This window comes from Scyliorhinus torazame, chromosome 19 (assembly GCF_047496885.1).
Source record: "Scyliorhinus torazame isolate Kashiwa2021f chromosome 19, sScyTor2.1, whole genome shotgun sequence".
NCBI classification, from domain to species: Eukaryota; Metazoa; Chordata; class Chondrichthyes; order Carcharhiniformes; family Scyliorhinidae; genus Scyliorhinus; species Scyliorhinus torazame.
Window position 1 is genome coordinate 47,428,658 of NC_092725.1, and position 18,076 is coordinate 47,446,733.

The 18,076-nt window shown below is 46.3% G+C and overlaps 1 protein-coding gene across 3 annotated transcripts in view; it reads left to right on the forward strand.

The window, feature by feature from the left end:
• nup205 (nucleoporin 205) overlaps nt 1-18,076 on the forward strand; it is a 189,430-nt gene that overhangs the window by 141,293 nt on the left and 30,061 nt on the right. For all 3 annotated transcript variants that reach the window (XM_072484243.1, XM_072484244.1, XM_072484245.1), the window contains exons 29-32: nt 669-918; nt 2,993-3,091; nt 5,716-5,864; nt 6,931-7,122. In XM_072484243.1, the coding sequence (XP_072340344.1) occupies nt 669-918; nt 2,993-3,091; nt 5,716-5,864; nt 6,931-7,122 (690 nt within the window). The remainder of the gene's footprint in view (nt 1-668; nt 919-2,992; nt 3,092-5,715; nt 5,865-6,930; nt 7,123-18,076) is intronic.

Genomic DNA, 18,076 nt, shown 5'->3' on the forward strand with positions numbered 1-18,076 from the left:
CAAAGTGGGGAAGATTCCCACTTCATATTTATTCTAGTCTCCCAGCCAATTTCTGAATCTAACCCGGCCCATAAGCAGGATCATCAGCATCATGTTGCAAAACGATTTCCGTTTCACTGGTGTTAAGTGAGTAATGGACATTAATTGTAGATTTGGAATACCTTGCGTCTGTGATAGGAATAACACTTGAACTGTTCCTTGTGACTGGCATCTATTACAGATGAGAAGCATTTAAAGAAAAAAATAGAATTTGGCTAAGAGGGAAATCAAGACCACAAGGAAAGGAATAGAATAACCAATTAAGTGTTTAGGTTGAAAACTAGAGACAGATAAATGGCAAAAGTGATATGAACAGGAGACAAAAATGCATATTGAGAGAAATGTTATTTATATATATATATATATATATCTGTGTGTGTGTATAAGTATAAAAAAAAGTGTGTGAACAGCTAAAGGAGGACCATAAGACATAAGAGGAGAGTGACAGGTTCTTGGGTGTCTGGTAAAATTAAATAAAAGCTAGTGAATGCAAAGCATAAAATAAATTGAGAGGTGGTAGGATTGCAAAGAAATGTTTGGGAGCAAATATTGATCAGCTTGTGTTTTACGGTGCTGTGTAGTCTTGATAGATTTGTGTGACTCTGTCTCTGTCTTTCACTCTCTCTTAGATCCTCAAAGAGGAGGCTGCCCAGGAACTCATGCCCGTGGTTGCCGGAGCGGTATTCACTCTCACTGCTCACCTCAGCCAGACGGTACGCAGCGAGCAGAAACAGGCTCTCAGTACCCACTCCCAGCATGTCACCATCCTTGACGGCAGCACCACGTCAGCAGGAGAGGTGTCAACTGGCTTTGCCTCTATCGGAGATTCGTCTCTTCACATCATCCTCAGGAAGCTCTTGGATTTCATCCTCAGAACTGGTGGGTCCCAATGAATATGCCACCATTATTTATTGTCCATTGACCAGAAACTGAACTGGACTAGCCATATAAATACTGTAGCTACAGGAGCAGATCAGAGGCTAGGAATTCTGCAACTAGTAACTCACCTCCTGACGCCTCAAAGCATATCCACCATCTCCAAGGCACAATACTTTTTACTTGCCTGGATGAATGCAGTTCCAACAGCACTCAAGAAGGTCGACCCCATCCAGGACAAAGCAGCCCATTTGATTGGCACCCCAACCACAAACATTCACTCCCTCCACCACCGACGCATGGTGGCAGCCATGTGTACCATCTACAAGATGCACTGCAGGAATTGACCAAGGCTCCTTAACCAGCACCTTCAACTCCACCACCACTACCATCTACAAGTACAAGGACAGCTGATGCCTGGGAACACCAACACCTGGAAGTTCCCCTCAAAACCACTCACCATCCTGATTTGGAAATATATTGCAGCTCCTTCACTGTCGCTTGGTCAAAATCCTGAAACTCCCTCCCTATCAGCTCTGTAGGTGTACCTACACCATACTGACTGCAGCAGTTCAAGAAGGCAGCTCGCTACCACCATCGCATGGGCAATTAGCGATGGGTAATAAATGCTGGCCTAGCCCCATCCTGTAAATGAATAAAAAACACATGGAGCAGTATGAATTCTTTTTTTGATTTTTGCATTTCTGTCAATTTAACAGCAGCACTGATATGGGGGTTAACAGATTAGCTATCAATGCAACACTATCTTCCTATTTCCTTTGGGGGGGGGGCGGGCAGAACAAGACAGCATAATCTTGGAGTTAGAGCTGGGTCATTCAGAAATGATGTCAAGAGAACAACTTACTGAAAGGATGCACTTCTGGAAATCTCCCCCAAAAAAAGGGATTGTGGCTTTGAGTGGGTGGTCAATTGGACATTTTTGTTCAGGAAAGAGAAATGGATCCAGGGGAGATGGAGTTGATATACAGATCGGCTGTGATCTAATTGAATGGTGGAACAGACTCGAGGTGCTGAAGGACTATTTTGTGCCCCTTTACAAAGGCATACTGCAGGGTTGAGATCAAGGACCACTGTGTCAAATCTCTTTTTTGCCCCGGAGGTCATAGCGTCATTAGGAGATGGAAGGAGGCCGTCAAGTCCATCTTGATTTTTTTTTTAAATGAATCCATGCTTATGGGAATCCCTGACTATTGAATATTACTTGTTGAGTTGTTGAGCAGTCTGGGTCCCTGCCCTTACTAACTTCGAACTTGCGGACGTGTACTGCTTTTCAGAGTGTGGAGTCTGAAGATTTGGAAACTTGGGAAGTGTCATCCGGCCTTGATACTAATATTAGGATGCAGAGAATAGACCAATAAGAAAGGACCCTCAAAACAGCTGGCCACAGATGTTGGAGCATGTGGTAGTTGGGTCTTTTACATTGATTCTGTGTTAGTGTAGATACTGAATAGTGTTTGCCCATAGCAGCTCCAACTTTGAAGTGGTGCCTGAATGCCATCAGGTTTTGTGCAGTGAAATGTGAAGTTGCAGTTAATAACCTAGACCACCAGAGGGATTTCCAAGACTCCAGTCCCTGCTCCCACATTGGCAAAGATTCTGTATCATTGTCTTTGCTTTGAGCAATGCTTCAACTTTGGACTTTGTCCTGAGTCAGTACACGCACAATTTTTTAAATATAATTTCCTCTTGTAAGAGGATATCTTACAGAAGAGTTACATGTGTACAGAAGCAGACCGTTTCAGTCTGCAAAGTGTTTCTACTCACACACGCATTGTCAAACATGACTGACGTCTTCCTAGCTGCTCCAACCTCTCCAGTCCTTTCTCCCTCCTGAATGCATCAACCTCTCTCAGTTCATCAATGCCATCTGCTTCAATGCCCCTCCCGACCCATGTGGCAGCATGTCCTACATTTTGTGCAAAAAATTCCTACTAAGTTCTTTATTTGGTTTCTTCGTGACTATCTTGTATTAATGTCCTATTACCTCAGGGTAACGTTTTCTATGTATTAGTCATGTCGATTGACAGAAGCACTGACACTTTCACTTTGCTGACAGGTGGGGGTTTCCAGCGTGTCAGAGCGCACCTGTACGGAGCGCTGCTATATTACCTACAGATGAGTCAGAAACGAGATGAACCAGACACATTGGAAACTGGTATGTAACGTTCTGTAAGGATATGAATATTTCAGGTGAAGGCAATAGCAGCTTGTGAACAATCATTTTTCTTTCCGCTTATTTGAGTGAGGGATTAAAGCCAAAGAATGGAGTATGCTCTGTTTCAGTAAATTAATTGTCCCATCAGGCACTCGGGTCACTTACATTCAGTCCAGTGCAGAACAAAATTCTCTGTCCAATCCCAAGATCGTGCCATAATCATTTTGTCAGTCTAGGCTGAGTTTGATCTCATAACCCAGAAGTGAAAGGACTTTGGCGAGGATAGATCTCCTGCCCAGAGACCAGCTGAACTACTCAAGTGGTAAATTAAGGGTCTTATTTCATTGCTGCGACGGAATGTGGGCACTTCAGTGCATGGGGAGACTGTCTTGCAAACCCTGGTGGTCTCCCTGCAGGCTGAGGGGTGGGTGGAGGTGGAAGGGTCCCTCCTATTCGGGTACTCTATAGTCTGCAGAGGAGCCCCTACTGGTGGTGACTTCTCCTGAAGAAACCTCCCTCCCCATCTGAACCCCCCCCCCCCCCCCCCCCCCCCCCCAAATGACTCACCCCCAGACTAATTACTTGGTTAGGAGGGCTGCCTGTCTCATGGCATCTACTTCAAGTGGGTGGTCCTCAGCAGTGGCCACCACCCAGTAGCGCTGATGAACTGCTGGCCCTCTGATTGACCGACAGCTCTTGGGGGAGCACTTTTGTTCTTTAAAGGGACGGAATGAGTTTCCATACTGCCAACAAATATGGGGGGAGGGGGGGTTATCACAAAATTCCAACCAAAGTTCCACCACACGAGTACAACCAAGATGGAACGTTGGCCTCTACTGCAATTGGGCAATGGAGATCCAGATTTCAATTGAGGTTCAATCCTAGAGTAGGTGATCCACTGTCTAGTTAAGAATCAGCTGGTCAGATTTTCGGAATGCTGGGAAAATAAAACCAGAGAAAAGTCAGACTTTCAAATCCTGCGTTGCTCTGGAAGCCCATTCTGCACGTTTTTAATTGTATGCATAACACTGCCATTAGTGCGCATGTAAGTCAAGCTGTACTTGTGTTTCATTAAATAACGGAAATGCTGTGGAATAGAAAATAAATTCAATTTCAACATTCCATTTTGTCTCCCACCACAAAGAAGTATTTGAAACCAAAGAGAAAATGCTGGAAAATCTCAGCAGGTCTGGCAGCATCTGTAGGGAGAGGAAAGAGCTAACGTTTCAAGTCCAGATGACCCTTTGTCAAAGCTAAAAGGCAGAGAAAGTGGGAAATATTTATACTGTGGAGTGAGAGAATGAAAGATGAGTCATAGCCACAGAAACCATGGGAACAGGGTGCTAATAGCCACAGAAACCAAGGGAAAGAGTGCTAACAGCAGTCCCCAGGGAAAACAAAAGGTATGAAAGGCCAAACAGCAGAGCAACTAACATCAGAGGGTAAACTGTGACAGATGTAGATGGGGGGGTGGGGGGGGGGGAAGGGGGAAGTAAAGGAGAGCAAAGGGGGATAAGATGGGGGTAAATATAGAGAACATAGAACAGTACAGCACAGAACAGGCCCTTCGGCGCTTGATGTTGCAAACCCTGGTGGTCTCCCTGCAGGCTGAGGGGTGGGTACAGGCTGAGGGGTAGCCCTTGAGCATTGTCCGAAACCAAGATCAAGCTATCCCACCCCCTGTCATTCTGGTGTGCTCCATGTGCCTACCCAATAACTGCTTGAAAATTCCTAAAGTGTCCGACTCCACTATCACAGCAGGCAGTCCATTCCACACCCTAACCACTCTCTGAGTAAAGAACCTACCTCGGACATCCCTCCTATATCTCCCACCCTGAATCTTATAGTTATGCCCCCTTGTAACAGCTACATCCACCAGAGGAAATAGTCTCTGAACGTCCACTCTATCTCCCTCATCATCTTATAAACCTCTATTAAGTCGCCTCTCATCCTCTTCCGCTCCAAAGAGAAAAGCCCTAGCTCCCTCAACCTTTCCTCATAAGACCTATCCTGCAAACCAGGCAGCATCCTGGTAAATCTCCTTTGCACCCTTTCCAATGCTTCCACATCCTTCCTATAGTGAGGTGACCAGAACTGCACACAATACTCCAAATGTGGTCTCACCAGGGTCATGTACAGTTGCAGCATAACCCCACTGCTCTTAAACTCAAGCCCCCTATATAAAGAAAGAAGTGGTAAAATACAGTTAAAATGAATTTACAAAGAAGTATTTCACAAGGAAGCATTTTACAGACACTGCCTGTTGATTTAGAATGTTCTATCATGTCCCAGAAGTGACAAATGATTGCTGTCAAGTTCCAATGGCTGGTTGGTAATAAAGACATAAAACTCCCCACACCCATTGTCTCATCTGTTTCCCCGCGACAATCTCGAGTGAAACAAAGCAACCAATAAGCATAAAGAACACATTCACAAATGATATTCCCCCTTTATATACACCTAGCGAAGTAACAATTAACTTATTATTACTAATTTAAACACTACTTGACAGTTAAATGTTCCCTCCCTTAATAATTGCCCCCACTTAGTGGGAATCTAATCCTGACGTTTGCCTTGGGCCAGGTCACTTCATATACTGTCCTTTTTTCAACTGGGTGGTACAGGGCAGAAAACCATGTGGGAGAGGCTGACTGCTCCAGAGGATGAGTTCACCAAGCTGCAAAAAGACAACATGAACATCATTGAGAGTTACGGGGTATCACTGATGGAGGTTGTTTGTCGAGATGCTTGTGATGGGCATGAAATTGGGCGAGTAAGTATGAGCAAACACCGCATCGGGAGGAGTTACAATGAATGGGGTTTAACCAGTCCCGTATTAGATTCTTATACATAACACTGGCATGTTATTCTTTTATAGTACTCATGTGAGTCAAGCTGTACTTATCTTTCATTAAATAACAAATGCTTTGGAATAGAAAATTAATTCCATTTCAACCATAAAATAGAAGTATTTCACAAATGAGCAGTCCCCAGACATTAGGTTCTTTTTTTACCCATTTTTGAACTTGTCTCAAAATCTCTAGAGGACTGTGGTGTAATATTTTCATAGAATTTACAGTGCAGAAGGAGCCCATTCGGCCCATCGAGTCTGCACCGGCTCTTGGAAAGAGCACCCTACCCAAGGTCCACACCTCCACCCTATCCCCATAACCCAGTAACCCCACCCAACACTAAGGCAATTTTGGACACTAAGGGAAATTTAGCATGGCCAATCCACCTAACCCGCACATCTTTGGACTGGGAGGAAACCGGAGAACCCGGAGGAAACCCACGCACACACTGGGAGAATGTGCAAACTCCGCACAGACAGTGACCCAAGCCGGGAATCGAACCTGGGACCCTGGAGCTGTGAAGCAGTTGTGTTAACCACAATGTACCAGCAGCTCTCTGGAGTCATGACCCAAGGAGCTACTCAACCTGTGTGACCCAATGCCAAGGTGGAGGCTCCTAGTTGGTTTAATGAATTCTCGCATCATGTACAAGCAAATACAAATGATTCCTGTTCTTGGCCTATTTAACTCATCTTATTCAGGGTGGCAGAAGGGGCATCGCATTTGGCTGCAACAACATGTGATTAGGGAAAGGAAAGCAACTTGGATTCCTGACTGTTGCTTAGTGACTTCCACCACAAAGTGGAGATGTTAATTATGAGAATGATTGGGCTCTGCTGTGATATCTGTAACAACCTACCAGACTCTCGTAGTTGGGTCACACGGGAAGACTGGCTCCTCGGATAGTGACTCCAGTGAGCTGCTGTTAGACACGACCCACACCACCGTCTTGCAGCTGTTTTGAGATGATTGATTTTCCTGTTTCAGATGCTGGCACTGGCGGTGATGGACCGGATTGTGGCTATTGACCAACACCAGCAGTGGCTCTACTACCTCGCCAACACTGGCTACCTCAAAACACTGACAGACAGCCTGACCCAGGATGACACCACACTTCAGAGCATGCTCAGTCCCAAACCCCCATTATTGAAAGCCTTGTACCTTTATGAATCCAAAATGGTAAGTGTGCGCGCGTGTATCTGCTTCTTGAGGGGGGTGAAATTTAATGGGTATTCATCAAACTAAGAGGCAGCTGCATTTAAGAACTCCTCTTCTACTCCAGGCATTTAAAAGTTTATTGGTTAAACATATGGATGATAATGGCATAGATGGCTTTTGTTTCGGTGCAACATCGAGGGCCGAAGGGCCTGTACTGCGCTGTATTGTTCTATGTTCCAGGTTTGGACTATTATTTTCACCAGCTTTTTGGGCCCATTTAATTGGCTCCATAAGAGAACTGAATTGTTCCCAGCCGTTTGGAATATGTGTGAACAGTGAGAAATGGACACAGTACAGCACTAGTTACTGATCCTTCATTCAACACTTGATTAAGTGGAGCTCAGGAACAAGCTCTCTTGAAAGTCCTGGTCAGTGATTCAGGACAGGGGTTTTCAAAGTGCAGGTGGTGACCATGGGCGGGTTTTGGGAGGGTCACGGAAAAAGAACCCAATGACTGTTGCCGGCATTTTTATTGAGAATGGTGGCCGCTGCTGCCTTTTAAGTAAGAAGGAAATGAGGCTGTGTGCAGTCTTCCGGCAATAAGTGGCAGCAGCGAGCAGGTCACACTTATCAGGAGGGAGGAGGCCTGTATTCCCTCGCTCTCATCCATGCAGATCACGGTGGTGACACCATAAGCTCAACCAGCTTATGAAAGCAAGCAATGATATGTACAAGCCCTGCATGTACACTTGGTGTCAAGCATCCTCTATGTACCTGCTTTTGGTGCCAAATCACAGAGGAGAGCTTCTTCCTAGCTAGCTGCTAGCAAGTAAAGCAAGAAGACTGTGATGATGGATCATTTACCTACAAGTAAGGGATGGCCAGAGGCACAAATAGGCAGTGCACCTACCAACCAGAATCCCACAATGAATCTGCTGGAGAAGGCTGCTCTGGTGAGTGAAGGGCACAATGACTTGACCACATCGACCCACTTGTATTTGATGAAAACATTGCGAATAGTTTTGAAAAGTTCCAGAAGGAGTGACGTATTTGCTGCGGTGCTGTGCACTCTTGACAAGTCAAAAAGGATTTAGGCTTTTACCCTATTAAACCCCTTAGACCGTTGAAGAATTCAGTCGTTTTGTTTTCCAGACAGTGGAGGAAAGAGTGGGCTCCGAGATATTCCTGAAACAGTTCAAGAACAGCTGTCTCCCTTGATGAACATGTGTTCAATTCAACAAACCAAAGAGCAGATGAGTCAATGCAATCTTAAGCAGCCACCCTAAGAATATTGGCAAAGAAATTTGAGTTTGGAACTCTCACTGAAGACATAATCAGGGATCGAGTAGTTTGCGGAGTATGTAGCGATTTAATCTACAAGCAGCTGCTGCAAGAACAGCAATATCTGTAAGTTAAACAAACAATCGAAGAAACAAAAGAGATTTTAGATGGGAAACTGAAGTATTCACAGTACAGTGGGCCCCTTGTGCCACTGCAACTGCCAGCACCTACAAAATAGCACAGCTCGTTTTGCACATTGTAAAAGATGCATTAAAAGCAGGAAATGGAACCACTTTGCCAAGTGCTGTAGATACAAACACCAGAAGCTCTCCTCTGCCCCATAGCAGCTGTTTGATTTTCCAGGGATAGGAGTGTCAGGAAGTTGAATGAATTGGAGTTCAACCAAAGCAGTGAAGCTACAGAACCTCCTGCAACAACATTATATTGTGACAGTGTCAACAATGTCACAGGAAAGGCTGAGATTTTCACCACTCTTGATATAACTTGCAGTAAAGCCAAACTTAAAGTTAAGATTGACACTGGAGCGAAGGATGATGCACCATCCAGCCAAAAGTATGGGAAATAGACCCCTATGACGCACCAGAACCAAGATACATCTCATGGCTTATGGCGCCAGACAGTTCACACCGAAGGTACAGCAACTCCTCAATGCACAGAGGGAAATTTCAAGTTCCATATAGTTGACCAGAACATAAACCCACTACTGGAGACAGTATTGCACTGGAGCTCATTCAGTTTGGGCCAGAAGTACATGCTCTGCAACTCCAATCCCCAGAGATGACAGCACATAGAGACCCCCTTCTTAAAGAGGGTCATTTTTGCCTGATTGAACCCAGCTCGCCTCTTAACCAAATCCGTTCCAGGTCCTGATAAATGCGCAACTCACAGTTCTCCCACTTGCTGCTCCGTTCTTTCGTGGCCCACCGCAAAACGTGTTCCTTGTCCATGAAACGGGGAAAACATACCACCATGGCCCTCGTCGGTTCGTTCGCTCTGGGCTTCCTCGCGAGGGCTCTGTGCGCTCTCCAATTCCAGGGGCCGAGGGAACGCCTCAGCCCCCATCAACTTCTCCAACATGTCCGTCACATAGGCCCTCGCATCCGATCCCTCACTGCCTTCAGGGAGGCCAACAATTCTGAGATTCTGCCTTCTCCAGCTTCTCCTGCATTCTTTTCTGGCGGTCGTTCATCATCCCCATCTTGCTTTCCAGCATGGTTGTATACTCCTGTTGCTCAGACAACTTTTGTTCGACCTCCTGGATCGCTCTCCCGTGGGTTTCCTGATTCTGAACCACTTGATCAATCGAAGCCTTAATCGTGTCCAGCGTGTCCTTCTTCAGCTTTGCGAAGCAATCCTCGAAAAACTTCACCAGCTGCTCCGTCGACCACTGTGCCGTCTCCCCGTGGTCGTTGCCCTCCGCCATGCTGTCCCAGGTTACCAGCTCTGCTCGCGTCTCCCTTATAGGACTTTGTCGGCTCACACGTCCACTTCTGGTCCAATTCTGCATACACCGGAGGAGGATTTCTCCTTATTGTCTCACTCTTCACTGCTTTATCCCATAAAATCTGAAAAAAACTGGGGGGAAAAGGTCCAAAAGTCCGTACAGGCGGGAGCTATCAAATGTGCGACCTACCCCTCCACGGAAGTGATTCACCATCAGAGATGAGCTGATTGTACAGGATGGACTAATACTGCATGACCAATGATTCGTCATCTCGATGGTCCTCCAGAGGTACTGTACACAACTGCACCAAGGCACCCCAGGTTGGAAGCAGCCACACACTAGGCCAAGAAATCACTGTACTAGCTGTCCGTGTTTGTAGACATAGAAGGGGAAATCTCCAGATGCGCAATGTGCAATACACTCGAGCCACATCAAGCAAAGGAACCGCTGCATTTACATAAGGTTGCGGACCTCCCATGGGCATTCACAGCAGCTGACATCTTCGAACAGAATGTTAAATAACATTCAGTCTTATTGTTTCATATTCTGGGTGGTTTGAACTTGACTACCTGCCTAACATGGCGAGTAAAACGATCATCATCAAGCTGAAGAGACACTTCACCAAACACAGCATCCCTCAGAGATTCATGACAGACATCACTCATCAATTCACGTCTGCTGAATTTTGCAACTTTGGTCGCACATGGGACTTTGAGAATATCGTGAGTAGCCCCCAGTCCAAAGGTTTGGTAGAACGGGCTCAGCCAAGCAGTTTCAAGAGAAATGTGCACGGAATTGAACAGACTACCATACAGCACTCCTTAGCCTGCAAAGTATTCCACAACAAGGCCTGCCCTCATCAGCACAATGACTTATTTTCCAGGCGCCAAAGAACCACAATTCCTACTGCTAAGACTCTGCTGCAGCCTAAACTTGAAACTAACCTGAATGATTTCCTCCTTCAACGCAGATTGAGAAGCAAAACGCACTATGATTAAGGTAGCCACAGACTTGGCCTTCTAACACCAGGTCATATGGTCAGAATTCAGCCGTAGCTATGACCAATTGGTGGTGATACACAGTAATGTCTCGCAACGGAACAGTAATGTGGTAGCCTCAGATGGTGACCACGATGTATGCTATTGCCGTCACCTTCTGCAAGAACCAGCACCAACAGAAAACACAGCACTTCAGTCATCCGGCCTTTGGTACCAGCCCCCTGCACCATTGGATGTGCAGACTCCTACAGAGGCCAACGCAGCGAATCTTGCACCTGATTAACACACAGCTGAAGCGTCCTGTGTTGCTGACAGTGAAGAAACTGGCCATAGAAAGGCTACAACTGACGTAATCACACACTCAGGGCAGGCTCGTTTTGCAGGCTGAACTATGACCAGTTAGCCTAAAACTGACATTCAAATTTAAGTGTTTCTTTCCAGCAGAAAAGGGGAATAGAGAAGGAGCCGCGATGGGCTACGCACAAGTTGCTACAGCTTAATCTGTGCCTCTATGTATTTTATATATCTCTAATATACATATAGAACATAGAAAAATACAGCACAAAACAGGCCCTTCGGGCCACGATGTTGTGCCGAACCTTTGTCCTAGATTAATCATAGATTATCATTGAATTTACAGTGCAGAAGGAGGCCATTCAGCCCATTGAGTCTGCACCGGCTCTTGGAAAGAGCACCCTACCCAAAGTCAACACCTCCACCCAACACTAAGGGCAATTTTGGACACTAAGGGCAATTTATCATGGCCAATCCACATAACTTGCATATCTTTGGACTGTGGGAGGAAACCGGAGCACCCGAAGGAAACCCACGCAGACACGGGGAGGATGTGCAGACTCCGCACAGACAGTGACCCAAGCAGGAATTGAACCTGGGACCCTGGAGCTGTGAAGCAATTGTGCTATCCACAATGCTACCGTGCTGCCCTTGAGAACAAATAAATGTACACTATATCATTTTACCGTAATCCATGTACCTATCCAATAGCTGCTTGAAGGTCCCTAATGTTTCCGACTCAACTACTTCCACAGGCAGTGCATTCCATGCCCCCACTACTCTCTGGGTAAAGAACCTACCTCTGACACCCCCCCTATATCTTCCACCATTCACCTTAAATTTATGTCCCCTTGTAATGGTTTGTTCCACCCGGGGAAAAAGTCTCTGACTGTCTACTCTATCTATTCCCCTGATCATCTTATAAACCTCTATCAAGTCGCCCCTCATCCTTCTCCGTTCTAATGAGAAAAGGCTGAGCACTCTCAACCTTTCCTCGTAAGACCTACTCTCCATTCCAGGCAATATCCTGGTAAATCTCCTTTGCACCTTTTCCAAAGCTTCCACATCCTTCCTAAAATGAGGCGACCAGAACTGTACACAGCACTCCAAATGTGGCCTTACCAAAGTTTTGTACAGCTGCATCATCACCTCACGGCTCTTAAATTCAATCCCTCTGTTAATGAACGCGAGCACACCATAGGCCTCCTTCACAGCTCTATCCACTTGAGTGGCAACTTTCAAAGATGTATGAACATAGACCCCAATATCTCTCTGCTCCTCCACATTGCCAAGAACTCTACCATTAACCCTGTATTCCGCATTCATATTTGTCCTTCCAAAATGGACAATCTCACACTTTTCAGGGTTAAACTTCATCTGCCACTTCTCAGCCCAGCTCTGCATCCTATCTGTGTCTCTTTGCAGCCGACAACAGCCCTCCTCACTATCCACAACTCCACCAATCTTCGTATCGTCTGCAAATTTACTGACCCACCCTTCAACTCCCTCATCCAAGTCATTAATGAAAATCACAAACAGTAGAGGACCCAGAACTGATCCCTGCGGTACGCCACTGGTAACTGGGATCCAGGCTGAATATTTGCCATCCACCACCACTCTCTGACTTCTATCGGTTAGCCAGTTCGTTATCCAACTGGCCAAATTTCCCACTATCCCATGCCTCCTTACTTTCTGCAGAAGCCTACCATGGGGAACCTTATCAAATGCCTTACTAAAATCCATGTACACTACATCCACTGCTTTACCTTCATCCACATGCTTGGTCACCTCCTCAAAGAATTCAATAAGACTTGTAAGGCAAGACCTACCCCTCACAAATCCGTGCTGACTATCCCTAATCAAGCAGTGTCTTTCCAGATCCTCAAAAATCCTATCCTTCAGTACCCTTTCCATGACTTTGCCTACCACCGAAGTAAGACTAACTGGCCTGTAATTCCCAGGGTTATCCCTAGTTCCTTTTTTGAACAGGGGCACGACATTCGCCACTCTCCAATCCCCTGGTACCACCCCTGTTGACAGTGAGGACGAAAAGATCATTGCCAACAGCTCTGCAATTTCATCTCTTGCTTCTCATAGAATCCTTGGATATATCCCGTCAGGCCCGGAGGACTTGTCTATCCTCAAGTTTTTCAAAATGCCCAACACATCTTCCTTCCTAACAAGTATTTCCTCGAGCTTACCAGTCTGTTTCACACTGTCCTCTCCAACAATATGGCCCTCTCATTTGTAAATACAGAAGTAAAGTACTCGATCAAGACTTCTCCTATCTCTTCAGACTCAATACACAATCTCCCGCTACTGTCCTTGATTGGACAGTACCCTGTCTCCTTGCTCTAGTCATTCTCATATTTCTCACATATGTGTAAAAGGCCTTGGGGTTTTCCTTGATCCTACCCGCCAAAGATTGTTCATGCCCTCTCTTACCTCTCCTAATCCCTTTCTTCAGTTCCCTCCTGGCTATCTTGTATCCCTCCAATGCCCTGTCTGAACCTTGTTTCCTCAGCCTTACATAAGTCTCCTTTTTCCTCTTAACAAGACATTCAACCTCTCTTGTCAACCATGGTTCCCTCACTTGACCATCTCTTGCCTGCCTGACAGGGACATACATATCAAGGACACGTAGTACCTGTTCCTTGAACAAGTTCCACATTTCACTTGTGTCGTTCCCTGACAGCCTATGTTCCCAACTTATGCACTTCATTTCTTGTCTGACAACATCGTATTTACCCTTCCCCCAATTGTAAACCTTGCCCTGTTGCACGCACCTATTCCTCTCCATTACTAAAGTGAAAGTCACAGAATTGTGGTCACTATCTCCAAAATGCTCCCCCACTAACAAATCTATCACTTGCCCTTGTTCATTACCAAGTCCTAAATCCAATATTGCCCCTCCTCTGGTCGGACAATCTACATACTGTGTTAGAAAAGCTTCCTGGACACACTGCACAAACACCACCCCATCCAAACTATTTGATCTAAAGAGTTTCCACTCAATGTTTGGGAAATTAAAGTCACCCATGACTACTACCCTGTGACTTCTGCACCTTTCCAAAATCTGTTTCCCAATCTGTTCCTCCAAATCTCTGCTACTATTGTGGGGCCTATAGAAAACTCCTAACAAGGTGACTGCTCCTTTCCTATTTCTGACTTCAACCCATACTACCTCAGTAGGCTGATACTCCTCGAACTGCCTTTCTGCAGCTGTTATACTATCTCTAATTAACAATGCCACCCCCCCCCCACCTCTTTTACCACCCTCCCTAATCTTATTGAAACATCTATAACCAGGGACCTCCAACAACCATTTCTGCCCCTCTTCTATCCAAGTTTCCGTGATGGCCACCACATCGTAGTCCCAAGTACCGATCCATGCCTTAAGTTCACCCACCTTATTCCTGATGCTTCTTGCGTTGAAGTATACACACTTCAACCCATCTCCATGCCTGCAAGTACTCTCCTTTGTCAGTGTTCCCTTCCCCACTGCCTCATTACACGCTTTGGCGTCCTGAATATCGGCTACCTTAGTTGCTGGACTACAAATCCGGTTCCCATTCCCCTGCCAAATTAGTTTAAACCCTCCCGAAGAGTACTAGAAAACCTTCCTCCCAGGATATTGGTGCCCCTCTGGTTCAGATGCAACCCGTCCTGCTTATACAGGTCCCACCTGCCCCAGAATGCGCTCCAATTATCCAAATACCTGAAGCCCTCCCTCCTACACCATTCCTGCAGCCGCGTGTTCAGCTGCACTCTCTTCCTATTCCTAGCCTCGCTATCACGTGGCACCGGCAACAAACCAGAGATGACAACTCTGTCTGTCCTGGCTTTTTAACTTCCAGCCTAACTCCCTAAACTCGTTTATTACCTCCACACCCCTTTTCCTACCTACGTCGCTGGTACCAATGTGCACCACGACTTCTGGCTGCTCCCCCTCCCCCTTAAGGATCCAGAAGACACGATCCGAGACATCCCTGGCCCTGGCACCCGGGAGGCAACATACCTTCCGGGAGTCTCGCTCGCGACCACAGAATCTCCTATCTATTCCCCTAACCATTGAATCTCCTACAACTATTGCTTTTCTATTCTCCCCCCTTCCCTTCTGAGCCCCAGAGCCAGACTCAGTGCCAGAGACCTGGCCGCTCGGGCCTTCCCCCCCAACAGCATCCAAAACGGTATACTTGTTTTGAAGGGGAACGGCCACAAGGGATCCCTGCACTGTCTGCCTGTTTTTTTTTTTCCCCTGACTAACCCAGCTATTCTTGTCCTGTACCTTGGGTGTGGTTACCTCCCTGTAACTCTTTATCACCCCCTCTGCCTCCCGGATGATCCGAAGTTCATCCAGCTTCAGCTCCAGTTCCCTAACACGGTCTTTGAGGAGCTGGAGTTGGGTGCACTTCCCGCAGGTATAGTCAGCGGGGACACCGGTGGTATCCCTCACCACCCACATCCTACAGGAGGAGCATGCAACTGGCCTAGCCTCCATCCCCTCTTACCTTACAGAGTATAGCTGCCCTGTGGACCAACTGGATCTCCGCCCTCCGACTCTGCTCCCAGTCAGCTGCAATCTCTGTAAACTCCGTCATTGTCTGTGCGGAGTCTGCACGTCCTCCCCGTGTCTGCGTGGGTTTCCTCCGGGTGCTCCGGTTTCCTCCCACAGTCCAAAGATGTGCGGGTTAGGTGAATTGGCCATGATAAATTGCCCTTAATGTCCAAATTGCCCTTGGTGTTGGGTGGAGGTGTTGAGTTTGGGTATGGTGCTCTTTCCAAGAGCCGGTGCAGACTCAAAGTCTGGGGCAGCACGGTAGCATGGTGGTTAGCACAATTGCTTCACAGCTCCAGGGTCCCAGGTTCGATTCCGGCTTGGGTCACTGTCTGTGCGGAGTTTGCACGTTCTCCCCGTGTGTGCGTGGGTTTCCTCCGGGTTCTCCGGTTTCCTCCCACAGTCCAAAGATGTGCGGGTTAGGTGGATTGGCCATGCTAAATTGCCCATAGTGTCCAAAATTGCCCGTAGGGTGGGGTTACTGGGTTATGGGGATTAGGTGGGGTTACTGGGTTATGGGGATAGGGTGGAGGTTTGGACCTTCGGTAGGGCGCTCTTTCCAAGAGCCGGTGCAGACTCGATGGGCTGAATGGCCTCCTGCACTGTAAATTCTATGTCTATGTCTATGTCAAAGGGCCGATTGGCCTCTTTCTGCACTGTAAATTCAATGATAATCTATGATTAATCTAGGACAAAGGTTCGGCACAACATCGTGGGCCGAAGGGCCTGTTCTGTGCTGTATTTTCTATGCTAAACTCCTGGCTCTCTTCTCACTCTTTGCGGAAATGTAGGAAACAAAATGAAAGGAGCACCTTACCCCCTCCTCACCTAACTCCTTCAGTCACCAAATTCTCACTATAGCACTCAAATGCACCAAATTCAGCACTCCCTCAGTCACCAAACTCTCACTATAGCACTCAAATGCACCAAACTCAGCACTCCCTCAGTCACCAAACTCTCACTATCGCACTCAAATGCACCAAATTCAGCACTCGGTGCAAACAAAGTCTGCACTGTAGGGGATCACTTTTATACTGTGAATCTAGCCTCTGAAAACTGGCCTAATCCAATTAACTAATTAACAAGCTCCAGCTGCAAGTGCCTACAAGTAGAAGCTTTGTTTAAAGCTGATTGAAAATTCACCTTCTAAACCAAACAGCAACTTTTAAGTTAATTAACTAAATAAAAGAAAGACTAGACTTTAGGTAAAAATGAAGCCTTATCCTCCCTCAGTCACCAAACTCTCACTATAGCACTCAAATGTACCAAATTCAGCACTCAGTGCAAACCTATATGTGTGTGCGTATTGTAAGCATCTTCTTGTAACTCCTTGTCTAATCCTTCTGTCCTTTTTATCCATGTCTTGCTGGCTGCTTTTTGCTGGCTGTTGTTTTTTTTAAAAACTTTTGGTTTCAAACTGAAGCCTCTTTCCCCAAGCTGCTATTTGGATTGACCCAGCACTCCTTGATGCAGTGTGTTATGTGGCGTGGCTCATTATGTCATTTTGATGGTCTTGGCTAGCAGCCAATCTCCCCTCCTGAAATTCCAGGACATCCACTATTTTCAATTAGAATTAGAAACTTCTGTAACAGAAAGGCTGATTCCATTTCGGTTTTCTGTCTCTGCTTAAGACTGGAAAGCAGTACAGCAGGTCTGGGCTCTCTCTATCAACTCTCTGCCTCGCAATTTAAAATGCTTCCAGCCAGCCTGTGAGAAGTTCCAATGGAAGCTAAATCAGATCTTTCTCAGCTGAGGGCTTGTGACAAAATACATTCCTTTCTCTCTGGACAACCCGAGAGCTGTGGGCAACTCGATATCTCCATTCTGATTAGATATCGAGAGCAGCAAGAAGCAGTTTTAAAAACACCAGGTCTGTGAAGGTAATTTCTGATTAAAAGGCTGGGGAGCTGACTCTGATTTAACTCAGCTGCTGGTCTGTGCTTAAAGACCTTTCTGCAGTCAGTTCAAGCTGTGGGAGGGTCCAGTCCAGCGCCATCTGCAGGACGAAGGGGTTGGTTAAAAACCTAGTGAAATCAGGTGCAGAATTCAAATATTATCTCTGAGTCTGAGTGCCAGCCTGGTGGAGCTCATTCAACTGAGGAAATGCTACAGCCTGCATTTTCTAATTGAAGGCGATCAGTAGATCCAAACCAACTGATGATTGCAACACTTTACGCCCTTGGAAGATCACCATCTACAAAGACTACAACCTCAGCAGCAAAGATCCATCTCTCATCCCCACTTTTATCCCTGTCATTTTGAACCTTTCCTCCCCTCGCCCCGCCCCAACCATGTGTCTGTCTTGTGTGTGTCTGGATTGGGTTGGGACGCAGTTAGAGGAATAATTAGATTAGTGGACCATTGTTCTATTATTCCAAT